Raw genomic sequence first — 27,993 nt, forward strand, 5'->3', positions numbered from 1 at the left:
TTGCCCCTCTGGTGTCCTTTCGCGTCCCCGTCGCTGTCCTGCCCTTCACCCCGGCCCTACCTCAGCCGCTCGGTCCGGGCACCCTCATGAGTGTCCTAGAGATTTGTGTTGCTTTAGGACACACAGCCTGGAGCTTTTTGGAACGGAGGACGGAAGATGAGGGTATCTGCGGCCGCCGTGCCGCTGTGGAGGCGTGCGGAGGCTCGCTCGGCCCCAGGAGGCGGTGGGCACCGCGCCTCACGGCTCCGGTGCCAGCAATCGCTCCGTGGGTGTCTGCAATGCCAGCATCCCCGGGCTGCGAGGCAGCGGAGGCAGCTCGAGTGGGCTGGGAGTGTTCAGTCACGCCGTGAGGAGCGGTGGAGCGGCTGCTGTGAAACGCCTCAGCTGGCACAGCCGCCTTCCCCCGTCACGGGTTGTTGTTCCCACACGTTTCCACCTTGTCCTGCTGCCTCCAGGTGTTTTGGTGCCCACGTGGCAAACCTGTTCGGGGAGATGTGCCGTGTGAGGAGAAATTACTGTAGGAATTTAGCTGGGTTTTCGGCAAAAGCAGTGCGTCCTACAGTGTCTGAGCATTTGGCTGGGACTGTTCTCAGCAGTGATGCTCGGTGCGGTTGTCGCACGATGGTTTGGCCTGGCTGTTCTCCAGATCCATCATCATGGTGTTAACATGCAAGCGTGAGGCTTCAGTGAATTCCCAGCTTCTGCTACACGGAATTTTTCGTGCTGTAAATTGCAATCAGAAATGAGTTCAATATTCATGTTTCTCACGGCTGCTTTAATCATTTAATTGGTGCCACCTATGAGAGTATTACAAAACTGAATGTTAAAGGTTTCATGGTTTTTTTTTTAAAGGCAACAAAATAAATAGCATGTTTAATTTGTAAATTAATGCAAAAAGAGGTTTTATGAAGTATGGAGGGTTTAACATATCAGACTGTTGGAGCTCTGTGTCTTTGAAGTGCTGATTTCAATGATCTCTGCAGATACAAGGATTTGTGTAGACAGAGGGAGTAAGATTTGTATATTAACACATATTTGGACGGTGGGGGTCTAAAAGCCCAGCACAAGATACCTGCAAGAAGAGGATGGTCTGGGCAAATGTATTTTGCTTGAACTCTTAAAGTGCTTAATCTCTCATATTATTAAACTGCATAGTGTATTGATATTCCTGGTACACTAGGGTGTATCGTAATAAATTTGAATTTGTTGTGTTTGTATCCTTTTTGAAAAAGGAAGTGTAGGGAAAACTAACTGGCAGAATTACAGTGTGACATAATCCAGTGATAATGGCACTATAAAGTTTAATGGAGTCACTGAGTTTAAAGTATACTGGAGATTTTAAATTTCTGTCTGTTTTCAAGCATGCTATAGCTGTGGTTTTGAAGATAGTCTTGTACTTCTTAGTAAATTATTTTCTTGCTATGTGTAATTAGCTCTTCTGCTAAAAATTCATATGTAATCTTCCACTATACAAAATAACTGGTTTTAATGTTTTTCAAGCAGCACAAATAATTTATTCAACTTCGAAGGGCACGCATATATGAGCATCTGAGTTGATGTGCAGAGAGGAACAGTAGTTACTCTTAACTGCTGCTTAATTGAGCTTGTCTTCATGCCAGTGTCAGCTCCAATTAGCAGGAAAATACTCATGTTGCAAACCAGCACTGAAATATTTGGAGAGTTACGGCGCACGTTAGCCAAGCAATTACCAGCACCAGCAGTGCTGCTTCTGTACCCTGCACTGCTGGCCTGTGTTTAAAGAACAGTGGCCAACAACAGTGTTCCACTTGTAGATGGTATAAGGACAAGGTATAACGAAAACTCTGCTGTTAACGCAGGGATATCAGCCATTCTCACAGCTCACAGAAGACTGGATGACAAGTAGCTAAGATGATGGGGAAGGGTTTAAAATGGAACTCTTGCCGTGTTGGCAGAACGTGTCCAAGGCCCCTCTTGAGGGTAGCTGTTAAGAGATTGTGCTAGATTTCATGTTGGATGGTTGTAATTCCCATTTGTGGAGGAATGTGATGGAAGGCTCTTTCAGGACGTAGTGATGACTGAGTGGGAGGCAAATGCATGCAGGCTTAGAGGAATTGGGAGTATCTCACCTGCTGTGTTCAGCTCTTCAGGGAGTTTGATTCTGAAAGGTGGAAAAGTGGTGGAGGTGTTTGGATTCAAGATTTTGAATCTTGAATATTTTTTTTCCAAATCTTCTTAAGAAAATTTGGGTTTATAGAGCCTTTACTGCTCTGGGAGCTCTGTGCAGTGCTTTCATGCAAAAGTTAGAATATCTCAGGGATCTCAGGACTACATTTTTCATAACTTTCAGAGGCAAAAGGAGCCTGTACAATTCCTCGTTGGTTCCACAACTGAATCTCCTTGATCACAGCTTGGCACAACACTGAAAGGGGCTGTTTCCTCTTTGCTGGGGGAGGAGAGGGAGGAGGGAATTCTGTCTCCAAGCACCAGCTATGCTGTTACTGGGGCAACCAAGCTGAGGACTGAAAGGCAGTGTCAGAGAAGTTCACCAAGCTGCGGCAGGCAGAGGGACTGGTACCAAGAGTGCCTGCAGGTAGTACCTGCCCTTACCCTGCTCACCTGTGCTTCCTGTGGATGTGTGAGGCATGCTGGGCATCTCTCTCTTTCTCTTTTCCCATTCCTTTTGACATGGGCTTATTCTCCTTGGCAATTAATGTGTGGTTCTGCTGTAAATCACAGCTGGGGGGCCCAGAGTCCCTGGGAACAGGGAGGAAACTGGTTTTGGAGAAAGCAGAAAGGGCAGGATGGAAGAAGGTCTTACTTGAAGGACATCTGGGGGGAGTTAGAAAGATTAAGGTGAGAAGTGAGCTTGGGAGGAATGAAGAAAAAAGATCATGGAGGTTTGGTGGGAGAGAAAGCTTACTGTTGTAAACAGGGAATGGGAGAGCTGGGATTTTTCTTCTTCCTGGCAGTTGGGATAGAAGCTGATTGACACCTTGTGTAGTACCTGAAATGAGTCTCTCATTCTTTTTCAGTGCATGTAATGACAAGGATGTTCACACTGCTGGGGAGGCCTAAAGAATTCTTAGCAAACAAAAAAAGCAAAGCAAAACAAAGCCAACACAGAGCCCAAGTCTCCTGAGGGTAAGTTACTTCTGCAGCGACTGTGAAAGATCAATAACTTTGTCAAAACTTCAGATGAAATTGGCCATTACTGGTGGTTAGTGGTTTGGCATTGGAAGAACTCTTATTAAAAGACACATGTTCTTGTTGAATATTCTTTGGACTTAATCCTTTATAATGTACTTCTTTTAAAGGATTTCTTTGTGCAAATATTTAGGTGTTTGAAAGGTTAGTTGGCATGTAAGTCAGGAGCTGTTTCAGGATGAACAATGGCTTTTTTAATGACTCTTGTACCTTTAAGAATGAATTAGTGGATGTCCTAATAAACTGTATCATTTATTCATTTTTAAAGTACCCTAAGGCCCAATCCTTTAGTCATTAATCAAGAGGAATTCATACTCTCTTCAGTAAGTTATGTCTGGCAGTGATAATGTCTTTATTTCTCTGTGCTTGTGTGTGCAGGCATGCTGGGGAATACCAAGGAGGTAAATCAAATCAGTCCTTTCTCAAATTTTATTTCTAAATGGGCTCTACTTTGATATTGATGAGGGCACAGTTTTGTCTGCTAGAAAACTAGGTTCCAGCAGCATAGTTTTTCAGTGATATATCAGAAAGCAATAACCATGTGCTAAAATTATGGGGAAAAAAAAAGATTATATCATTTAAAAACGTATAATTATATTGGGCAATAACTTCCTCTTTCATGGTGATTTAACTCACTTGTGTTTGGATACAACACCCTTCCACCTCCTTTTTCTCATAGTGTCACTATGTATTCAGGAGTTTGTTCCTTGTGAATCTGCTCAACAAATTTGATTTAGGAAACTCAGACTGTGGGTGAGGCTTTGGCCTACACTAAGGAAAGCTGTCATTCAAAAGCATCTTAAAACACTGTGAGGCTAAATAATTCTGAGAAAATATCCTGACAGAACTTTGTATGGAGTCCTGGAAGGCCATCTCAAAGTATTATCACCTTGAAGAGGTGGAACATAATCCTAAAGCATATTGGATATCCTGACATTTGTTGTAAAACACTTTGCAGAGTACTTGTGAGCAGTTTGTTCTTCCAGCAGCATCCTGGCAGTAGCTTCTCCTGGAACTGAGTCATTACAGACATGAAAAAAATGTAGTGGGTCCTTTTTTCGTCCCCAGTAAAGTGGTTCACACAACTTGGACTGTTTCACTGTCATTTTGGCAGTCTGGTAGGATTTAATATTCTAATAACCAGAGTTTATACCATTACAAACTCCATGTGGAGTTTTTGGTATAACTTAAAACATTCAAATATTTTTAATCGTTTTCAGGGATATAACAATAAGGATTTTTTTTGTTTTTTTTTTAACTGACATTTACTGGTATTTAGAGGTTTTATCAAATGACTGCAAAAAACATGTTTTGCTGAGGAGCCCACCCCAAAGAACAGCTGTTTCCTTAAAATTTGAAAAGTTGCAATATGTAATTTTCAACTTGTAATGAAAACTGAGGGACTCTTCCTTCTTCACGAATCTTTTTTGAAACAGAGTATTTCATAAACATCTTTGAAGTTGTTTTTCATTTCTCTCCAGTCACAAACCAATCCCATGTGCAATATGAGTCGTCCAAAACGGTCACCGAAATTACCATTCCTACACACACCTGCACCTGCTTCTGCTTCAGATGCACCTTCAGACCTGCATGAGGTATGTGCTGTCAGGGTATGCACACGTTCCATGGGCTGGCAAATTCCCATTCTTTGCAATGTGGTTTAGTGGCCATGGTGGTACTGGGTCAAAGGTTGGACTTGATGGCCTTGGAGGTCTTTTCCAACCTTAATCATTCAATGGTTCCAAGCACATTCATGATTGCACCTCATGTACTGTTATCTCTGAGGGTGTTTTGAGACCTGCATCTCATTTGCCTGTGAGCTATCTTAGTAAAGTTTAGACATCAGGACTGATGAAAAGTCCATCAATAGATACCAAGTCACCTGAGAAAACATGGAATGAACAGGCAGAAGAAATGCATTACAAATCCTTACTGATGTGAGAGAAAAACAAGAGCTGAATTTATTAACTTGTACTATTGTTCAACTATTACAAGGATTGAGTGTTAAAAGTAGACAGGCCATTGACAAAGGCATGAGAAATAGGAATTTTCTAAATCTAAGCAAATATAAGGAGAACAAAAGAAGCAAGATAGAGATGTGGGGGAGTAGAAAGAATGAGATAATGTACTGTCTTCTCTTATTTATAAAAAATACCTTGATTATGCAAAAAAAAAAAAAAAGCCTGAGTGTTACTGAAGTGTTGTATAAAATTATCCTTATAAATGTGCAGAGCATTGTGATCTAAAAATAGGTTAGTGGTCAAATGTATGTCAGACCTATGTATTTTCTTTTTATACTAATTGAGGTTTAATCCTGTTCTAGCCCTAAGAAGTCTTTTTAAATTACTGTGCTGTGTAAAACTTTTGCTTTTATTTTTCCAATTTCAGCTTCTCCGTGAGAAAAGCTGTTATCCTCCTTTGATGCAAGAGTCATCATGGACTTTGGCAGCTCCATTCAAGGAACAGAAACACTACCGAAACCCAAGTGACTCCATAGCTAATAACTACACTCTTACTGCACAGGATTTAAAATTGAAAAATATGCAAAAATTCAAGTCGTTTTCAGTGATAGAGTTATCACAGGCTTCACCGTGTATCCATATTTGAATGTGTTTATAAGTTTAGGCTTGCTTGTTCTATGCATTTTTATCTCTAATTCTTTATCTGTGAAAGTGTCATCCCTGGAAGAAATCACTTATCCCTAGTAAACACTTACAAGCTTGTCACCTCAGAGTCAGTACAGACAAGTTTGCCCAAGCATGCATAACTTCAATAAATGAAAGGCCAGTTTCAGATTAACTAGTTAGGTTCATCCCTCCAAATAATCATGTGCAGTGCTTCTCTGTGAGGTTGTATTTTTTTTTTCTTATTTCATTATCTGATTAATTATCTTAGCTCTGTTTTTTCCCAATATGAAATAATATCTTCTTGAACAATATTTCTATATGTGATTTTTCTTAACTGGTATTGAAAGATGCTAGGAGAAAGCGGCGCTGGAGTTCTGACAGGTAACGTAATGAAATGTTGTAAAGGTACAGATTATTGCAGTCATTCTAGTTTGAGTTGTGATTTTATATTTCTTTTTACTTGAATGCTGTGTTAAGCATCCAAGCATGAAATGTTAAGTCCCTACAAAAAATACATGTGCATCAATGCTGGCTTTGGTGTCACAAGATTTTGGTGAGATAATCACATGAAAGTACATGGAGATCTTGGGCAACCTAAATAACTCTGCTAGTAGGTTTGACTCTGGTAGAACTGCTCATAAAATACTGCTTGTCTGAGTGATACTGGGCAGTTGTAAGGTTTGCATGATTGCATCCTTTATGTTAAAGTAGCGTATTGTATTATACAATTTTAATGAGAGTTTTTTTATTGAATAATTGAAATACTTCCATAGGTCATACTTGTCCTCAGTGCAGCACAAGTCGTTTATATAATCCTTGTCACCTGTCCTTAAACATTACTGCTTCTTTATTCGCTAAACTTTTATTCCTTTTTTTCAAAAGTACTTTGTTAAAGAGTTTGAAACCCATTTCACTGAGTGCACCTGCTCATACACCAGAACTGCATGTCATAAATTACACAGACAACCAGCCACTGACCCCAGAAGAACAATTTGCTCTCATGGATTTACATGAGAAGGACATAAGTAAGCGAGAAAAGCCACCTTCAAGTGATGATATAGAGGTACTTCTAGAATTTCTTTTTAAGATGGAAGAAGCAGCAGTAATCATCTGCAATGTATCTGGAAATTGTTTACTAAAAAGTAGCTGAGAAAAGCAGGCAGTACACGAGGATTAGGAATGTAAATATTCAATATAGCAAAGTGCTGTTAAATGTTATCAACTCCTTTCTCATTTGTTTGTAGCTACTCTGATTTTTGCTGTAAAGGGTTTGCAAGTTAAGTATCTTCCCAAATTCTTAACCTCTCATGTTGTTCTCTAGTACTTTTTTGATCAGTAATTTAGTATGCTGCACTGGGTTCTAGTGGTCTATATGCTTACATAAACACAGATGGAAGTATTGTAAAGATGTCAGTGCTTTAAAAGGAACAGACATAGATAGCCAAAATCCATTATATTCCAACACCTTTCAATTACAGAAAAGGCTCAAGTGATAGAAAAGCTGAAAGCACTTTGTAGTAATTAATTACTTGTCAGGAAATTCATGCAATAACTGTAATCTTTTAAACATTTTTTAGCGGTACTGTCACTACATCTACAATGGAGTGCAGGAAGACATGCTGGCACCTCAGGATAAGGAAGTGGTGAATAAAATTTTAAAACATATTCCAACTCACATTCTTCCTAGCCCAGAGCTGGAGAAATTCCTTGCAGGTTTAAAAGAAGAGATTAAGACAGACTATCGTATCGGCCTCATGAAAGGCATTGGTAAGACTCAATCTCTGGGTGGTTCCAAGTATGTGGACATTTCCTGCACTTTGAAAGCGAGTCTCCATTCTATTCTTAGCATCTATGGAGAATTCCTTTGGGGTCAGTAGAACTACAGTAGATCTCTGAGACAAAATAACCTGTGATCGTGCTATGTCATTCCAATTTCAGCAAATACCTACTTCTGAAACCTTACGTTCCAACATCCCATTGGGAATGCAAAATTGTTTCTCCTGCCTCCCATTTTTAGAATCAGGACCAATTCTCTCTTTTTTTTTTTTTCTGAAATAATTTTAGAGTAAAATTTGTAATTTGGTCTACTTCTGAAACCTTACATCCCATCATCCCATCAGGAATGAAAAATTGTTTCTCCTGCCTCCCATTTTTTAGGATCAGGACCAATTCTCTTCTTTTTTTTTTTTTTTTCCTGAAATAATTTTAGAGTAAAATTTGTAATTTGGTTACTGTGCTGTATTTTATGCTAAAAACATACAAATAACTATGACTATGTTAGTTTTAAATGTGCAGACTTCTACAGCTTCCTGAACTATGAAGATATAGTGATTTTGGCTATACATGCAGTCTCACCTTGATACATATGATTTGTTCTAGTTGATTATGTCTTGTTGGATCCAGCTGAGAGGAAGAGACTCTCTATTCGAAATACCCCACGCCCTTTTCCCCGGAGAATTGTCTGTGCACCAGTCCCATGGCACAGCTCTTACAAAGAAACAAAAAGCTGGAACGAAAGGAATCTGTTCATAGTGAATTCATTGATGCCCACTTTGCAAGAGCTCTGGCTTTCTCAGTAAGATGGCTTGTTCATAGGACCTTAATGCAATTCAGCATGTTTTTATTTAATGATTTGGTTAGAGAGTGCATCTGCTGACTTCTCAACATATGCTACGGAGATCCTGGGGAAGCCGCTAGAAAGAGTGGCAAAAGATGTCTGTTTTCTAAATAATTCTAATTTTTCTGAGCCTTTAAGAATTTCAGCATGAAATTATTGTTTCCTGCTGTCTCTGAATGAACATGTGTTACATGTCCATGGTGAAAAATGGATAAATTAATGCTGTGAAAAGATCATGCCCTTTGTTAAAAGATGCTATGCCTAAATTAAGATTCAATGCTCTAGTACATGGTGATTTGGAATTTGCATCCTGGTTGTTGATATGAACAACATTAACTCTTAAAACTGAATATCTCTCAAGTGTCTGTAGTTGAATTTTGCCCTGGGGACATTTGAAAATTAAGATGTGTAATCTTAGGAAGTTAAATATGGTAGTTAGTAATTCTGAGAGCTGATTTTGCATTTAAGAAACATTTGCAGGCATTTAAGCTCGTATGTTACAGACTGTGATATATGCCATGCTGCTGAAATTTCATTTTTTTCCCCATAGAGTAGTCAGGATAGCTACTTATTAATATGGAATAGAAGCAGCAGGTGTCATTCTGTATGTTCTTTAATGACTGGATACACTAATGAATCTTGGAAAAGGACAAGACAATTTTAGCAAAGAATTAAGAGTTTGAAATACAGCAAGTACAAATAAAATGTGATAGCATTTGTTTGTTGTTGTTGATAGATGTTTGTTGATAGCAGAAACCCAATCAGAAGTGCACTTATTGGACAGCTTAGCAATGGAATGATATTTATAAATGAAATTATATTTTTAGTGTTTATGATACATTTGAAGCCTTCCTGACTATATTTCATGGATTTTTTTTTTTTAAACAGTATTCTGTAAAGAACTCTTCTGTTTCCCTGCCCTAGGTACAGCCATCTCCGGTTTGTTCGCACTGCAGAGGTGCTTTGTGGAAACCTGCCACTGCTGCCTGCTGAGTTTGAGGCCATCATTCGAAGGCACTGTGTGGAAGCTCGTGATATCCTTCAGAACAAGTCAGTGCCAGCTGTGGTAGCTGTAGATAAATAGAGTATTTTAGGGTCTGACTGACATGAAGGCCCCTTTTAAAAACAGACCTTAGGCTGAGATGACGCTAGGCCCAACCACAAGGCTGCCAAAACAAAGGGTGAATAGCCCTGAGCGGAATAAACATCTGGATACTGTCAGAGCCTTTGGAACTGCAACAGTGCTTGTACAAGAACAAATGGTAATAAACTATGAATAAATGTAGACAGGAAATCCAGAGGTTTCTAACCATGACAGAAGTGGAGTCTATATCTGTAAAAATGGTGATGGAAATTTCCTTTTTTATTATGGAAATCAGTCAATTTAAGAAAGAGATGATACGAGGCACATGATAGAAGGTGTTTGCACTCTGCCACCTGAGATATCTTCCAAACTTGTTTCTTGTTTAATGCTAATAATTGAATATTGTTTCATAGTCAATAAAACAATATAATTGACTATTATTTTGTCTATTACTATTAATTTAAACTAATCATAGTGGTCCATTGTAACAAGTATCCTTAGATTTAAAACTCAGGTTTCTCTAAGTCCTGGAAGGTACAGTTTTGTTTGATATCTAGTTGTCAATTGTCTTCTAACCCTTTGGATTTTATTCATTCTTTGGGTAATTTCTGAGCTTAGATTTCATTGCAAGGAGCAAAGTAAGACTAACAAGCCTTTAAAAACTTAGTCTCCATATTATTTCATTGTAGGTGGATCCCATCTTGTGCATCTGTTTTCATTGATCAGGGTAATAAGTGGCTTCATTTTGCTCCTGAAAAGGACTCTGATTCCTCGGAGAAAGTTGAAAGCTATTTCAGTTCCGTGGCAAGTCTAATGTCCTTACAATTGCGTGAGATGGTTATTAACTCCTTAGAAGATCTTCTTGCACTTTTTATGATCCACAAGGTATCTGCTGTCAAGTGTATCTACAGTTTTCTGTCTTACTTGGAGATCATTCGTATAGCCATAAAATCTAGTGCTCTTTGAAGGCTAAAATGTCCCAAATGGCTCTTGCCTCCATAAAAAATGGCTGTATCCTTTGAAGACTTGTGTATACTCAGTGGATTTTTTTCACTGTCAAGAATTGCTTACTTGAATGATCACTTGGGAGGTCTAGGGTTACAAGTAACAGTTTATATGAGCTCAACTCGATCTTGAGTGAGCGTGCATTTATTTTATTTTTATTTTAGTTTAATTTTTCTTGGTCTTAATGAGGCAAGACAGTTACAGTACTTCTCTGAAAGCACATAAATAATCCCCTTTGAAGTCAAAAGTGTGCACAGTCGTGTGTAATCCTTGCAGAGGTGATCTATGCGTGTGGTGTCCCTGTCTATACCCGATGAGTGCCCTGTATTATTTCCAGTAATATATAGGATTATATAATAATAAGCATTACACCATGGGAGTTTTTACCACTGTTTTGGCTACCATAAAGCTGCTTCTTTGGTGAAAGGTTCACCCAGGACCTACCTTGATAAGACAAAATGAATAAATGTGGCAGGTTAATACTGCATTGCAGAGGATCACACTTAGTGCAATGTACTGTCAGACCTTGCACTAAGCCTTGCCATTAAGCCTTGCATCTGGATGATGATTGTGTTGCTGATGGTTGGGTTTTAAAATTTTTTTTTTGGTTTTGTCTTGTGGGTTGGTTTGGGTGTGCTCTTTTATTTGTTTTGTTTTGTTTTTTGGGTTTTTTTTAATTATTATAACATCTACATTGTGAGTCTAGTCATGCATTAGGACTCTGTTATTGTAAAGGCAATTTGGGGGTAGCGCAGTTCTTACTGACCATACAAGACAATTAAAACTAGATTCTAGATTTTATTTCAGAGAGATAGCATAGATAAAATTTTTTAGGAATTTTGTTCAGTACAATAATTAGTGCTTTACTTCTGTTACTTAAGAGAAAAATCAAGGCAATTAGGCTTAAATCCAGTTTCTTAATTCCAGCTTCTATAGATTGATTTAGGAGACAACACCATAATATCTTGTTTGGAATATCAGGTTTTGTATAAAAATCAGGGGAGATGATCTCACTGGTGTTGTGTGGTAAGGATGTTTGGGGAGTTTGAACAGTTTAGAAATGATTATTCTTATAGCTCATTTCTTTGTTCTGTAAATTTTTCCTTCTTTCCCCTAAGGATGGAAATGATTTTAAAGAACCGTATCGAGGAGTGCAGTTCTTCCTGTCTCAGATACTCACAGTCAAACTCCGTGTGGAAGAACCTGATATTGTCTTTGAGCCACCTTTGAGAGCATGTTGGGATTTAATCAGTCATTGCTTCCATGAGATCCTGAAGAGTGCTGAGGAACTCCCAAAGGTACTGGATAAGTTATAGCTGCGTACAAAATACAATATTAATAAAAACTATCTATAATATAAAAAGTTATGAATGAGGCTGAAGACTGACAAATAGAAGACAAAGATGAGGATTGTGAATCATGAACTGTGTGAACTTTTTGATTATAGAAGATACTTTTCAGATTCAAGTTATATTGAAGGTGTGATTTTCATATTGTTTTCACAAGCAAACTGTGTGAGTAACCAAGTGTTAATTATGGATCAGAGCCTTTTCACATTGCACTGTTTTTACCAAATTATGATTTTTTTATGTGGTGGGTGAATGGGTAATAGAATACCTTATTTTTGCTATTCTGTGTCTTATTACAGTATTTGTAATGATTTCCTTTAGGTAGAAAAACTTCTATTTCCGAAATTAAAAAGACATGATCTCACTCTTAATACAGTCAAACCACATGAATCATTGTTTTCAGAGTATATAAACAAACTTGAGAAGATCTTTGAAAGCAACATACTTGGTCCAAAGAAGTAAGTTTTGGCTGGTAACGCCGTTGCCCTTCCAAACCCTCAGTTTCATAACACTGTCCATTTGACTGAAGAGACAGTTTGGGTGTATTTGTTTCTTTCTATAGATAAACTTGGCATTGGAAACTTATGTTTGTTTTTGTGGTCTTCTATGTTTAAGGTATTTAAATGTGTACAGGAAGTACAGCAATCTTTTGAACAACAATTCACGGCAAGATGTCACAAATTTCTTGGCTAAAAGTCCTTCTTTAGATGCTTTAACTGAGGTAATGTGTTACTGACAACTGCAGCATGTTCATACAGCAGCTAACACATCAGAATGACTTCCTAATTTATTGCCTAAAGAACAAGTCACTTATTTTACCCTTGGGAATACCAGGGAGTGCTCAATTTACATAGCCCCTCACTGAGGGGCTGCTGTGCAAAGGTAGGAGGAGGTTTCTTTATGACCTTCTTCTGTGAGTTTTGTTGTTCTTTCTCAGCAGAAAGGCTGCCCAGAGTGTTTGGTCAGTCTGCAGCTTGCTTGTCTTTTCAATATCTTGTCCTCAGTCAGCCTTGTGCACTCTTCTCCTTGCATCCCTGAGTTAGCATATGGCTAAATGCTTCCTTAGGCAGCTTGGGGTCTTCCCTACTGTGGAAAATTACTATGCAAAGCTTTCAGCCCTGGAATCTGTGGATAGGAGCAGAGATCTGGAAAGATAAAAATTAGTCTTCCTTCTTCTGTTTGGAATAAATGATCCAATTTGATGGGTGGCAACTATTAGTTGTGTCAGATTTTTCAGCTGTGGACTTTTAGGAAAAATAACAGATGTATTATTTTCTGTTTTTAGAAGATTGATAGCTTCACAGAACTGAAAAAAGAGATTGCTTCTATGGATGTCACTGTTCCTCTGGCCATGTTCTGTCTGGATGCTCTACAACTGAATGAGGAACTCTGCAATCGGACCCAAAATCTCAAAGACACATTGATTGAATTTGAAGTGATGGAAAATAGAGAGTTAAACCAAAGGTACCTGTTGTTTGTGTGGATGGTTATTGCTGTCTGCCTGGATTGATACTGTATATCTGTGGATGAGATACTTTTATTCATCTGCTGGGTTTTCTAGTGCTGACTGGACAAGTGCAAGAAGGCCAGCCTGGCTGAACAGGGAGCTTTGGCTAGAACTCACAAAAAGGAAAAAAAAAAATTCAATTTATGACGAAATTTAATATATTTGTTTCAAAGACAAAATCAATTTACCAGATCTTGCATCTCTCTTCGCTTACAATCCCAGTGATTTGCCTATTCTCTTTTTGTTGTAGAATTTGTGATGAGTATAACTTCATTGCAAAGAGAATGAGCGAGGTGCCTCAGAACACTGAACAGCTGGTGGAGTATGAGGCATTCTTGAAGAAATCCAGTGAAGTTACTGTTATTAAACTGAATAAGGAGCTCATCAAAGCAGCACACAGACTGCAAATCCTCATGGACTATGCTGATCTCTCTCGTATGTCTAACTACAGAATATAACATTTCCATATGAGAATATTTATATAGATAATGGGCTCTGCATGCCTAAATGTTGCATCTTCTAGGATGCTAATGGAAAGTTCCAAAAGAGACAGAAGGGAAATAAAAAGAATTCAATAGATGCCAAAATGTACCAGTGCAGCAAAGAATGGTGGAGAAATGGCACACAGCATAGTCAGGGCTTTTTAATGTGTTTTAAGTATTATCAAGTCAATGTCATGTAATCTGGCCAAATGATGTTACAGCTGTATGTTAATAAATAAAAATTCTCCAGAGAAAAGCCATCCAAAAAGCCAAAAAGGCTCTATGACAGCATGTCAAAGTGTGAGAACTTGCATCTCTGCAGCTGAGGATTAGATCAGAGCATGCCTTTTGTTGTTTTGCTGTCACGGTTTGCTGTTCTTAGTTAGTACAAAGGCTGTTCTCTAAGACTGAAGTTACTTTTAGTTTGCATTTTTATTCAAAGCAAAAAGGTAGTTCCCAGATGCAGTCTGTTATTTGCTGCACCTAAAAAGAAGGGCAGTTATATGAATGCAAACCTATTTTAGTGTCAGGATGATACTTTTTCCTTAAGCAGAATACAGTCTTGGATCAGAAAGTGATAGAAATAACAAGGGTATGTCATGTTTATTAGACTTAATTTATGATAAAAATTGGGATGCCTATGGAAGCCAGGACAATTTTCTGTCACATTTTGGACTGGAGTGTTTGCAATTGCAGTATTTCATAATTCATATCCTCTGTAGCTGGGTTTATAAGCATGTGTCCTACGTCAGTTGTAATAAGCAAAGTGCACTGAACAAACAGACAAATATGAAGATGGAGATGCCTGCTCATCTTGTAGTTGTGATGCTCTAGCTTTTGTGAATAATTCAGCATTTACAGATTGAGGACTAGAAACGATTTAAACATTTATCCATCATATGTAGGTATAATATACACTTAGTTGGGAGTGGTCTGTCACTGTGTGTAGTTGAATGGAACTGATATTATGGAATAGCTGTTCTTACTAACTCTCTCTGCCTAACTAACATCTTAATTAGAGAAGTTCACATTCTTAACTTGTTTTTACAGTTTTGCCATCAATTAGAATTGTTTCAGGAAAGAGTTTCTTTGCAGTGAAGATAATTCAGCCACCAGCTTCTTTGTTTATTCCTAAACATAGTTTAACTATTTTTCTTGTTGGTAGCCATTCTAATATATAATAACCATTCAATTAATTCATTGGTTAAAAGGTATTTTCTTAAAGATGGCTATATATTTTTTATTTTAGATGATGACATAAACCTGAATAGCACAGTCTTCCATTGGCCTGATGAGATTACGAAAATATTTGAAAGCAGTAAAAATATGTTGACTGACAGGAGGATTCAGGTAGAGAGGGCGTTGATTGAAAGGTATGGTATTAAGTAATTTTTTTTCACTGGGTATTTTTAAAGAACAGAAAAATCTCACTATCAGTTGAAGGGAGATAATGTCAAAGAAGGAAAACTCAGAAGGAAGCTGAGAAAGTAAGGAATAAACCTAGTTTACAGTATTATGGATATTTCTGAAAAACACTGTTGATGAGGGTTGATTAGAGTATCTCTCTACTTAAATAGCTCTGAAAGGAGGAATGGAGGATTGGTCCAGAATATTCATAATTTTATGTTGTTATATTGGTTAGTACAGCATTACACTTAGTTTTGTTACATTGTTTTCATTCTTCCTTTATTTTCTCCAGGTAGTAAAGGTAGCAAATGTAAGTAAAGTAAATAATTTGTGAGGTTTGAAAGTGAGTCTTGAATTCCAATCCCGTGAACTGCATAGTATTGATAGAACTGATTAGTGAGCTTTCACTGGCATCTGTGTTTACACTCGTGCTGAGATCAGATTTCATGTGACAGTGCCTGTTGTAATTAATAAAATAACTGAAACCTGAAAAGGAATGAAACACAATATCATATTACCTTAGCTATCTTTACCTCAGGTGTTCTCAGTTTAAGAAAACTCTTGAACTTTATAATAAAGAGCTAGAAAGCTTCAAAAGGCGCGGGGATATCGTGACCGTGGAAGAATTGAGGAAGAATGCTGGGAAATTTGAAGAGTTAAATAAGAATATAGATAATGCACTAACAGAATTTGAGGTTAGTATTTATTAATCAAGTGTGGAGTGGGTTACAATGTGCTGGATGACCAAAAGTTTGGTTCCTGAACCTGATTTTTTTTTTCGGGGTTCTGACCGTGTATTGTTAAGGTGGCTTTAAAATTTCCAGATGCACAAAGATGTGGCAAATATCTTCTTGTCCCTGTATGCTGATTTGTCCCAACTACTGAGTTGAAGAGCAAATTTTTTGCGAAATAAATGTTAGGGAGTTTTTAAAATTGAAATACTGAATTTCAGTGTTTCCAAGCAGTCAGTAGTAGCAAGATGCTATCTACAGAAAACAATTCTTCTGGCAGAGTTGGCAGAGGCAGAATGTGAGGGAGCTGGCATTTTCCCTGAATCGTGGTTTGTGCACTGGAGGTCTGTTTTCAGTCCCTCTGCTTGTTTTCTAATTAAACCCAAATGTTTTTCAACTGTTTGTATAATTTCCATTTAATGCTGATAGGCATTAAATATACATTTTAACAGGAATTTCAAATGCTAGGAAACAAACTGAAGACCAAGATCCCTAGATTCTATTCAGGGCTCTCCATCCAATCTCTTGTATCATTTTAAGTTGAACAGTTTGTCTTAGCTGTGACTCTGCTGGGAAATGAGAAGGGTTGTCTTTGAGAGATCTCACAGGCATTGTGAGGCTTAATCAAGCTTCTAAATCACAGTGAGACAATAAGATTTCTCCATCTATGAAGCCTTAGGTGTCAAGATTTTAATTAAGTCAAAAGAAAAAATGGAACCAATTAAATGAGTTTAGAATTTAGATAAATTGGTAGTCCTACACATCAATACTATTAATCAGATTTAAAGGCATCTAGTATATTTAATTAGTGTGAGTTAACAGCACTGATGTGCTGTTATAGGTAGATCAGAACAAGTAATTAAGCCTAAGTTTCTTAATACATGATCACAATGAGAGGTGTAGCCACACAATTTCAATGACGTGACAATTAGCTCAGTGAATACATGAATTTAAGTATTATCTTGGAATATGAATCTTTAATATTTTTTCTGCCTGCAGCTCATATTGAATGATTACAAGTTTTATTGTTGGCATTATGAAAGCACATACTCAGGACTCAATCTGAATTCAGTGTCTGCATTTCAGACAGCATTTCTCTGGGCTTCACCTCCCTACCTGTAAAATGAAGAAGACAATACTTTTTTTAAATCCAAATCTTTGGACATTGGTTTTTACTGTAAAATCTTTTGGACAAAGACAATGCCTTACCATGGATAAGCAGAGCAATTAACACCTGTTTTGGTGGGAGCTCCCAGATAATTCTGTAAAAGAAAAAAACCTAATCACAAGTTTAAAAAAATTCCAGCAAGCCTCTCTAACTGAGGAGCTAACATTCAAATTTCACAGTGGATTGGAAACTTGTGAGCCTTGTTTTTGCTGAATGCCGTGGTACATTATGTTATTCTAAAATGGATTTGGATTTTTAAAATTATTTGAGGAGGAAAAGATACCCACAAATGCTGGGTTAACAGTTGGACTTGATGATCTTAGAATCATTTAGGTTGGAATAGACCTCTATGATTCCATGAAATAACCAGGGGAAGAACACCATTTACCTTATGTACCTAAAATCCATAGGCTTATATCTACAGATCTGTCTGGCTTTAAGACATGTAAAATAATTGTGTTCAATATTATCTGTTTAAAAGTTTAAGCAACAATAGGAATTTTTGATGGAAATAATATACATTTTTGTTTCCTCTAAAGGCTATTAATTTTGAGGAAGATTTGCTTGAGCGGGAGAAGAGTCAATTTCCTCTACTGCAATCTATAATTGCAACCAAAGAACCCTTTGAGCAGCTTTGGGTAACAGCATATAGCTTCCATACCAAATCTGAGGAATGGATGAATGGTGAGGCTTTGATGCTCATTTGATGAAACATGTTATTTACACTTAATTAATTAGAAGCTGAAAGTGTTGATCAGTGGTGAGAAAATAATTTTTAAGAAATAAATGCTGTGAAGCAGTGTGAAATAGAGTTACTGACTTGGATTTTGCATTAAGATAATTTTTTGTAACACAACTGATTTTCAGTTAGAGGACAATGATTAAAAATAGCTGTAATTAAACCACCCTGGGAATCTCCTTTGTGCTGATGTGCCTGCTGCACTTTTTTATGCTGTTGTATTCAGGACCTCTTCAGCAACTGAATGCTGATGAAATTAGTGAAGAAGTTGGAAATATGTGGAGGACCATCTACAAGCTCAGTAAGAGCTTCCCAGATGTGCCCGTGCCCAGGCGCATGGCAGAATCCATGAAATACAAGCTTGATAAATTTAAACAGCATCTTCCTGTCCTGTCAATTGCCTGCAATCGTGGAATGAAGGAGAGACACTGGGAGCAGGTACTTCAAACTCTGCTTTAACTGTGGAAATATTCTGCCACAGAAACTGACAGTCCAATATCTTTTATCCTGTGACATGATAGATCCAGTTCTGAAATTTGTAACACCACAGGCAGAAGCTTCTTTAAATTAATAATTTATGGCAGAAAAGCAAATTAGGGTGTTCACTAATACTTCATTAGAACTTGTTGCTTGCTGTTTGAAAGGATTTCACAAAAAAGCATCTTGATGATAGATTTATTTCTTACTTTATTTTCAGATTAGTCAAATTGTAGGATGCGAGATCAAACCGGATGCAAATACTAACCTTAAAAACATATTGGACTGTGGACTCTCAAAATTTATTGAACAGTAAGAAGCTTAATCTAGTCTCATTTTTTAGACATTGAATTTCACAGGTCAGATATCAAATATTAGTTCTTTTGGGGTTTTGTGTGCTGTTAGAACATGCTGTAAAATCAGCTGTATTTTATCAAGCAGTGAACTGTCAGTTGTTCTTGTAGCACAGAGGCATAAAAATCCAGTTGTATTCCTAAACCACTTAATTTGCTCATTCAGAATTTTGTCTGCATTTGTCTTCCAATTAATATCAATATCTCTAACTTGTTGAGGCTGAAAGTGAAAAAATATTCCTTGAAGAAAGAGTCTATGATATTATTATGAAAGGTAGTCTGATATGCAACTCTACCTACAGCTGCTTTTTTTATGCTCTTCAGCTATGTTACAAAAACATTTCAAAGATATGTTTCATTTCAATTTAGAATAGAACCTGTTGGAGCAGCTGCAAGTAAGGAGTATTCCTTAGAGAAATCAATAGAGAAAATGAAATCGGAGTGGGTCGATGTGCAGTTCGGTTTGGTGAAGTACAGGGATACTGTAAGTAAACACCAAATCAATATATATATCTGAAAAGAATTACTTTGATTCTGAATACCACTTGAGAAATACTAGAGGGACGTTGCTGCTGATTATTGTGGCATGATGGAAAGTTGTATCTTAGCCCAGAGCTGGGCAGATGTCTCTGTTATTATATATCTTTTTATTTGGACTTTAGTATCTGGACAGCTTGTGATCTCACATACTCATCCTAACAAATATGTAGGCCGGAGCACTTCTCCAGTATTGTATGGAAAGCTGGACAGTAGCGAAATTTTAACTTGCTCAGAAGAAACAAGAATCACAGTGGAAAAGATCGAGTCAGAAGGCACCAGCTTCCTATTCACAGAACAATCTGTCTCTGGACCTTTGAAACAGAGGTGTACAGAGGAGATACCATTTGATATCTTCACACATTTGCAGCCTTTCTCAATTCCTTGCTGCTTCAACCATCATAGAGAAGGGGGAAACAGGAAGCTGAATGAGTGGTGAAGTAAAGTGACTGCCATTTGACTTACCAAAATGTGATGTATTTACAGGACACCAACATCCTGTCAGCAGTGGATGACATCCAGCTTTTGCTGGATGATCACATTGTTAAGACTCAGACAGTATGTGGCTCTCCCTTCATCAAACCAATAGAAGCTGAATGTGTGGTAAGGAAAGGCCAGTGTGACTGAGCTTGCATGTCTCATAGTATGCTTTCCCCAAGTGCTTCAAGGTATTTTGACATGATAAGACATTACAGAGTTGTTAACTAAGAACACATATTCATAGTTCTGGATTTATTCTTGTAATTCTGCTTAACTACTAATTTTGCTTAACTACTAAATGTTTTCATTGCAGGCTTGGAAAGATAAGCTGTGTTTAATGCAAGATATTATAGACAGCTGGTTAAAATGTCAGGCAACGTGGTTGTATTTGGAACCAATTTTTAGTTCAGAAGACATTATAGCTCAAATGCCTGAAGAGGGCAGAAAGTTTAAGATTGTGGATTCATACTGGAAAAACATCATGACAGAAGTGGTAAGTGCTAACATTTCATAAATTGTGTGTTTTTATGCACATCTGGTAACATGATTATTAATGTCATGTGCATATACTGTTCTCTTCTTCTGCAGTTGGATACTTGTATCCATGGAGTGGAAAAACCTTCATTAAAGTCCAACAAATTGTAGTCTTGCAGTAAAAGTGGTAGATCACATCATTATTGCACTGAGGATTTCTATAAAGGCTGGGTATTGAAGGGACGAGGAACATGAATTCTAAATTTTCTAGCTTTTTTGTTTCTAAATGGTCAGAATTAGGTAGAAAGATGAATGATTTGTGCTTTCAGGATCTGCTTACGACTTCACTGGCAGTCTGTACAAAGCCTTGCCTGGATGCAATGAGAGTTTGCATTAGGCTTACAAGGTGTACACACTTTGGAGCAACTAAGTGGATTTTTTTTTCATGTGATTGTTTTCTAATATGTGATGACATGGGTATTCAAAACCTAAGTGAATATGGACTGTCATGGTAGTGTGTCAGGTTAAGATAATGGGGATAGGAAGTGCAATTTGGTAACCTGTTCAATTCCCTGTAAATCAGAAGTTGAGTAAGAGGCCAGACAGTGGTGGTGTGAGCTGAGATGTTTGTCAAAACTGCTGAGAGTGTGTGGTTGTGTGATAAAGGTGTTGAAATAATCAGTGTAACTAAATAGAAGTTGAGACCTGTCCAACAGCTCAGATGCTGTGAATGAAGTCTGTACTGAAATAGAATCCTCTGAAGAAGAGTGTTATCAGAAAGAAAAAATGCAACCTAGATAGTGAGAACAGAGAATAATTGTCATGTACTGTGTCTCTGATAGAACTTATTTGTGAGTGGAAAACAGTGTAGCAAGCTCAAGACACAGAAACAAGTGCCAAAGATCTTATTTCCTGATATTTCCTTCATTAATGTCTATAAAGTTCAAATTGGTAAAACTGACAGTCTGAAAAGCAAAGCAATCAAATAATGCAAACATATTTAATAACATGAAAGAAGACTACAGAGGAGAAATACAGCTTTTTAGCCTCCTGTAATAGATGTGCTTGATGCTAACAATTTTAATGCAAAACTTAGTGCAATTTTTAGCAGTTTCTGCTTTGTGTTTGTTTTTACAAAGGTGAAAGACACAAAGGTACTTGTAGCAACTGAACAACCCAAGATGTTAGACAGACTTCAGGAAGCAAATATTCTCTTAGAGGACATTCAGAAGGGGCTGAATACTTACTTGGAGTCAAAAAGATTATTTTTCCCAAGGTAAATTAATTTAAAAGGCCTAAGTTAGAAACAAGAAGCCATGAGCTCTTTCAAACCATTTCTACTGAACTGAAAAGTCTCATTTTATAAACATATGTGGGACACAGTCACATGGAGCAAAAAGTGAAAAGCTGTTCTCATCTCCAGACATAACTCATTCTCCTCGTTACGAAATGCCGGCAGCAGGCGGGGATGGGGAGGCACAATCTGTCTGTCACAATGTAAACTTTGATTAGAAAGGCTTTCTTACTCACAGGGTATTTTTGAAGGAGCTTGCTACCTTCCCCTGGCTGATATGCAATTATGTCCCTGCCCTACCCTCTTTAGAGGTGTGTGATCCGTGGGAGTTGTACCTGATCACGAGGAGCAGGATTCAGGGTTTGTACAGGGTAATTAATGGCTGCCTGGAGCCATCTGGTCTTTCCTGCCTGAGTTTGAGAAGCCTATTTTTTCCTTTGCATAAAAAGATGGTCACATTGAAATGCTGAAAAAACAGATGTGATGAGTTTTATAATGTTAAAAATTGCTTAAGGAAAAGGATTTGAGATGATAATTTCCTCTCTGATACACTAGTGTCTTAAGCAACAATAAAACCAATTGCATTAATCGATTATTAATGGCAATTTTCATGATTGGAAAGTAATTGTATTTTTCTGGCAGATTCTTCTTCCTGTCTAACGATGAGCTGCTTGAAATACTGTCTGAAACAAAGGATCCACTTCGAGTACAACCACATTTAAAGAAGTGTTTTGAAGGAATTGCTAAACTGGAATTCACAGAAAATCTGGAGATCATAGGCATGATCAGTTCTGAGAAAGAAATTGTTCCTTTCATAGACAAAATCTATCCAGTGAAAGCAAATGTAATGAAAAAATTTTTTTACTATACGAAATTAGATTAATACATAATACATTGCATAAAGTGCATGTTTTTGGGGGAATTAGGTTTAAATCATTTAGAATCACATCATGAAAGGAGTTTAGAAAGTGAGAGTGCAGACTGGTATTCTCCAATCAAAAGGCTTTCCTACAAAAAGGAGTGAGACATACCAATTTTGCAGTAAATTCCTCTGAAAGGTGGGGCCTGTTGTGAGTTACAGATACACTTTTCACTTAAAATGAGCAGCCTTACCTGACCATGCAATCTGTGGTTTTTGTTTATGCTTATATGAAACATATCCAGCTGTTTCTTTAGCTGGGTTGTCTTTAGAGTTAGCTTAATATACCTGCCTTCAGACAGTGTAAACTACAGTATTACCTGTCAGAACCTGGGAAATTTCAACCTTTATTCCTTTTATATACAGCACCCAAAGAAAGCATATTTAAGCCTAACATATTTCAAATAATTTATCATTGAAGAAGAATATAACCAGGAAATGTGTGTTTACTCTTAACTACTTTTCTTTCTTGAAGGGCATGGTAGAAAAATGGCTTCTGCAAGTAGAAGAAATGATGTTGGCCAGTGTAAGACAAGTTCTTCAAGATGGCATAAAAGGATATAGCCAGGTAATTATTCCTGACCTATGCTATAAGTTAGATTTCACAAGCAAATAGACATGAATAGGTTGCTCAAATTCTTAACCAGGGAAACATGTTTGAAGCAAAGTGGAATCCAGCTCTTCTTGTTCAGTAGTACCAGTCTGAAGTTTTAACTCTGAAGTTTCATGAAGAAAAAGTATTAAAGCTTTACATGCTGATTCCCATTTATTTGCAGCATGAGACAAAAGACATTTGGGGAAAGTAATTGTTATCAGTTCCATAATCTAATGTGTTTATATGACTTCTTGTGTCTGGAATGATCTTTTGGTTTAAGGTTCCTCGAAAGGAGTGGGTACTTCAGTGGCCTGGACAGGCAGTTATTTGTGTTTCATCCATTTATTGGACAGAAGAAGTGTCCAGGGCTATAAGGACAAGAGCTTTACAAGTAAGATTTTTTTTTACTATTTCTAGGCACTGAACTCTGATTAATTAATGAAAAGCTCCTTTTAGCAAAGGAGAGCCTCAATCAACAACACATTGCAATTTACTCACGCAGTGTGCTTTATTTTGTTTTTCCTTCTGTGTTGGGTCTTAGCAGAGGTTTGTTCCCATTTACTTTGGTGTGTATCAGGAGAAATCCTACTGAAGGAAATTGTATTACTTCATTTACAAATGATACTGGTGTAAGCTAAAGTACCAAACAAAAAGTGACAGACCATTGTTAAACACCAGGTGTTTTTATTTCTAATTCATGTCTTTACATGGGAAGCCTCAGAGAAACATGCAGGCAGAAATCTCTCTTTACAGAATGGTGAAGTTATTTCAGAGAATCACAGAATCAATGAGGTTGGAAAAGACCTCTGAGCCCATTGAGTCCAGCCCATGACCCAACAGCACTTTGTCAACCAGACCCTGGCACTGAGGGACACGTCCAGTCTCCTTAAACACCTCAGGGACAGTGACTCCACCACTTCCCTGGGCTGCCAATTCCCATGTCTAATCACTCTTTTCGTGCAGAAATTCTTCCTAATGTCCAACCTAAACCTCCCCTGGCACAGCTCAAGATTATGTCCTCTTGTCCTGTCACTTGTTACCTGGGAGCAGAGCCCAGCCCCCACCTGGCTCCAACCTCGTTTCAGGGAGCTGTGGAGAGTGATAAGGTCACCACTGATTTCTTGGTTATTGCTTGGCTCTCCTGGTGAGGAAGGTGCAGCAGCCAAATTTGTTACTTCATACAAGAGACTTTTCTTACGTGTTCCTAGTGCCTCCGTCACTGCAGCAGTTTTAACTGTCACTTCACTGAGGCTTTACTCAAATGCCTGCTCAAGCAGTGGAAATAATTCACTAGGCTTTTCTGTGATCCTGTTTAATCTGGGTGGATGAGGATTTATTTGGAGATTAATTCTGTCAACAGAATGTTTGGGCTGCTTTTTAAATGTTGGAATAGAAAAGTATTAATAAGCTTTACGCCAAATACTGTATTTTAATACTAGCTTTTTGTTTCTGTATCCCTACTGAATTTCTTAGATTTAACTTGCCTGTATTGTTTAACACCAGTGGAAGATCTTATTCCATATATCCAGACAGAACTAAAAATGTTTATTACTTTCAGAGAAAGTATCCTGAACAATCCACAGCTGGAGAAAAATGAGAAGGAATCACAGAACAGTGAATCACAAAATATAAGGGATCTCTGGACTTCATGTAGTCCGACCTCTGTTTAAACTAGAGCCAACTAAACCATGTTGCTAATGGATTTGGTCCCATATGCCCATTCCTTTCTGGTATGGGGGAACCAAAACAGAGTATCTGCTCCTCTCCCATCGTAGAGTTTTGTCATTTCCATTAGGAAGAAAGATAAACCTTCTGCTTACATTACTTTCAAGCCATAAATATTTTTGAAGTGTTCCTAGTAAAATAAAATGCCAGTATACAAAAGAGAATTTTAAATGTTTGTGTAGTGCCCAGACTTCCATTAATATGTTTTGTTGGAGGGGCTGTCTACAATGATTGCACCCATAGGAGCTTAGGAACTGCTGGCTACAGCATCTCATTAATGCCTGTGTTTGGTTCTGTGACAGGATTTCTTGGAGAAGAGCAATCTACAGATTAGGGACATAGTTGAGTTAGTGAGAGGAAAGCTGTCCAGTGGAGCCCGGCTGACCCTTGGAGCTCTCATTGTCATCGATGTGCACGGTAATGTGCAGCTGCTGCTGCCCTTGTTACACCTGGGGCACTTCTGCTCTCATTAGCTGGGTGGGCTCTTGGAGAGAGGCACCTAAAATGCTTTCTCTGAATCAGCCTTTACAGAGTTGTTGCTCAGTTCTTTTGGCAAATGGGGATTGCTCAGTACTGCACAAGGATCTCCCATCTACTTAGAACAGATGCTGGAATCTGGTTAAAATTAACCTGACTCCCTATTCAAAACAAGTGCAAATTCCTCTCTAATGTGAAATCCAGCCTCTAAATGTTGAATTACTCTTATATAGCTCTTAGTAAATGTTACTTTACTTATAAGTTGTTTTAAGTAAACTAACACAGTAGAAGTGTTTAGATTTTTCAATCTCTGTCGTACTCTGCAGCTCGTGATGTGGTCTCAAAATTGCTTGAAGATAAAGTCATAGATCTGAATGACTTCCAGTGGATTTCTCAGCTGAGATACTACTGGGAAGAGAATGATGTGATAGTGCGAATGATCACAACAGAAATGAAATATGGTTATGAGTATCTGGGCAATTCTCAGCGTCTGGTTATAACCCCACTGACAGATCGATGTTATAGGTAAAGCCATATTGTCTGTGAATAATGTTTTCATTTTTTGGATTGATCTATGTTTACTTTCATTTGTTCTAGTTAATAATAGCAGGAACCTCAGCAGCTAGTATTCTCCTGTAGAATTTAGAGGCAAATCTTATATATCTTTGCCCAAATATGGTAAAATATTTACAATGTATAGGCTTCTACACCAGTAGAGTAATAGACTCTATTGTATCCAACAAAGTGCTTCCAAAAAGAGGTGGCAGCACATGGTAATGGAACTGCAAATTCTACAGTAGCACTGGTCAGTTAATTAATCTGAAATAAGACACACAGTTTGGGTATGCCTGCCTGTAAGATAAATGAAGTAATTATAGAGCCCAAATAGTCCAAACCGGCACGCCTTCACAGATGTTTGAATGCAGTTAGCTTCCTGTTCCTCCACTGCCTTGCAAGAGGTTGTAATGGAAATGCTTCAGTCCTCAAGGTTTAAATATTCAAAGGCATGTGGTATTTCACTTCTGGTGAGCCCTGAGGACATGAGTCAAAGCCTTTGAATGAGGATTTTGTAAAATAATCAGATCACTCCAGTGTTAACAGGGATCTCATTTTAGTAAGATGTTCACTTGAAAAGCAATGTGATTCCCAGGTTTATCAACCTTTATGCTTTCTCATCCATTTCTAAGGATTGGCTGAATTTATAAAACCAGCTTCAAGCTCTTGCCAGTTCAAGTGCCACTTGAGGGAAATGCATGCTTTTGCAGACTCTACCATTTTGCTCATGGCACTGTTCATTTGCTTGTGTAATTGTGGATATACAAAGTGGATGCATGTAATAAAAGCCTTGACATTCCTTTTAGGCCAAGTGGCTGAATGTGAGCTTCCACAATTAGGGATCACTTACGAGACAATACTGGGTTTTTAGGGCAAGCTGCAAAGTCAGTAGAGAAACAAGTAAATTGTTTCCAGGGGAGCCTGGATAGGAAAATACTTATCAATCCATTCAGAAAGAATCTGACGTTAAAGATTGCTATTTCTAATGCCTGCGTTCTTGATAATGTAGGACGTTAATGGGTGCCTTGAAATTAAATCTTGGTGGTGCTCCAGAAGGGCCTGCTGGAACTGGCAAAACAGAAACAACAAAAGATCTAGCAAAAGCAATAGCTAAGCAGGTACCAAAACTCCCTTTTTTCTACTTTCCACTGTTTATGTTTGGATATATAGTAGATATTTCTTAAAATGCCATTCTTAAGCAAGTGCTGCTTGTTTTGTAGCTATTCGTTTACAGTTGGACTTGAACATGTTAAGGTCTTTTCCAGCTCCTCACCTGTGGTTCTGTTCTTTATTCACAGGACCAGCTGATAAGAAGCACACATTTAGGACTGTGTCTATATGGCATCCTGGTTTTCTAATCCAAAATTAGCAACTATAATCCCTTCCCATTTTAGATGCTAAGAATTTTATAGTGGACTTTGTGTTAATACTGAGAAATGCTCTCTGTGTTTTTGTTGTAGTGTGTCGTCTTTAATTGCTCTGATGGCCTCGATTACAAGGCAATGGGCAAGTTCTTTAAGGGGCTGGCACAAGCTGGGGCGTGGGCCTGCTTTGACGAGTTCAATAGAATTGAGGTAATGTTTTAACTCAGGCAAATAAAATGAGAAAGCTTTAATTTAAGACACAAGAAGTTTTAGATTTAGAATGACAGCAGTATTGCCAATTTTCTGCTTTTACTTGTGGTGAGCCCTCTTTGTTTTGATAATTAGTGGCACAGAAATAGGCACTCAGCTGCCTGCTCTAGAAGCACACGCTTACCTGTGCTGTCTTGCAGAAAAAAAAGTTCCTTTACAATTTTTTCTTTTGTATGTGACACTCATTTGTTGGGAAAGAACTGTTCTTGTCTTCTCCTTGAGAAATCCAGCTACAGCTGTGGAGTTGCATTTGCCTATATTCAGCACAAGACAGACAAATCCCAGTGGAGTTATTCCTGTAATGACTAGAACTGGGTGTCACTAACTGAGTGACCTGGTCACCAAGCTGTGTAAACAGACACATCTAATTCCCCCCTTGATCTTACTCGGGTCTTTTTGGTTTAAATTTGGTCCCTAATGGCTTTGGATAAGTTTTATTGTTACTTTGATGGAATTCAATTTAAGTACATACTAGTAAATGTGGAAATTTCATTAAATTCTATTTCGTATGATTGGTATCTTTAATTCCTTAATTTTTCCATTTTTCTATTGTAGCTTGTTTTCTAGTGAA

General features: G+C 37.8%; 2 protein-coding genes across 3 annotated transcripts in view; one reads left to right on the forward strand and one right to left on the reverse strand.

Annotated features, from left to right (window-relative positions):
- Positions 1–215, reverse strand: part of TMEM159 (transmembrane protein 159) — a 5,088-nt gene extending 4,873 nt beyond the window's left edge. The window contains exon 1 of the mRNA XM_008633513.2: positions 61–215. The gene's annotated coding sequence lies outside the window, so the exon portion shown is untranslated. The remainder of the gene's footprint in view (positions 1–60) is intronic.
- A 470-nt stretch (positions 216–685) lies between these two features.
- DNAH3 (dynein axonemal heavy chain 3) overlaps positions 686–27,993 on the forward strand; it is a 56,684-nt gene continuing 29,376 nt past the window's right edge. Inside the window, exons 1-31 of one of the 2 annotated variants that reach the window (XM_017734181.1) lie at positions 686–2,572; positions 3,015–3,123; positions 4,668–4,781; positions 5,575–5,779; positions 6,161–6,194; positions 6,696–6,876; positions 7,391–7,580; positions 8,193–8,388; positions 9,355–9,480; positions 10,204–10,399; positions 11,638–11,817; positions 12,190–12,326; positions 12,484–12,589; positions 13,154–13,332; positions 13,626–13,810; positions 15,107–15,230; positions 15,803–15,959; positions 17,703–17,847; positions 18,129–18,340; positions 18,600–18,691; positions 19,102–19,216; positions 19,756–19,872; positions 20,063–20,242; positions 21,363–21,499; positions 22,160–22,361; positions 22,912–23,004; positions 23,312–23,422; positions 25,059–25,173; positions 25,560–25,758; positions 26,798–26,906; positions 27,249–27,362. In XM_017734181.1, the coding sequence (XP_017589670.1) occupies positions 4,683–4,781; positions 5,575–5,779; positions 6,161–6,194; positions 6,696–6,876; positions 7,391–7,580; positions 8,193–8,388; positions 9,355–9,480; positions 10,204–10,399; positions 11,638–11,817; positions 12,190–12,326; positions 12,484–12,589; positions 13,154–13,332; positions 13,626–13,810; positions 15,107–15,230; positions 15,803–15,959; positions 17,703–17,847; positions 18,129–18,340; positions 18,600–18,691; positions 19,102–19,216; positions 19,756–19,872; positions 20,063–20,242; positions 21,363–21,499; positions 22,160–22,361; positions 22,912–23,004; positions 23,312–23,422; positions 25,059–25,173; positions 25,560–25,758; positions 26,798–26,906; positions 27,249–27,362 (4,236 nt within the window). In that variant the 5' untranslated portion in view covers positions 686–2,572; positions 3,015–3,123; positions 4,668–4,682. Of the gene's footprint in view, positions 2,573–2,633; positions 3,124–4,667; positions 4,782–5,574; positions 5,780–6,160; positions 6,195–6,695; positions 6,877–7,390; positions 7,581–8,192; positions 8,389–9,354; positions 9,481–10,203; positions 10,400–11,637; positions 11,818–12,189; positions 12,327–12,483; positions 12,590–13,153; positions 13,333–13,625; positions 13,811–15,106; positions 15,231–15,802; positions 15,960–17,702; positions 17,848–18,128; positions 18,341–18,599; positions 18,692–19,101; positions 19,217–19,755; positions 19,873–20,062; positions 20,243–21,362; positions 21,500–22,159; positions 22,362–22,911; positions 23,005–23,311; positions 23,423–25,058; positions 25,174–25,559; positions 25,759–26,797; positions 26,907–27,248; positions 27,363–27,993 lie in introns of those variants that run through there. The other variant, XM_008633515.2, reaches the window with a different exon arrangement.

Source organism: Corvus brachyrhynchos, unplaced genomic scaffold (genome assembly GCF_000691975.1).
Source record: "Corvus brachyrhynchos isolate BGI_N302 unplaced genomic scaffold, ASM69197v1 scaffold5, whole genome shotgun sequence".
Classification (NCBI taxonomy): Eukaryota; Metazoa; Chordata; class Aves; order Passeriformes; family Corvidae; genus Corvus; species Corvus brachyrhynchos.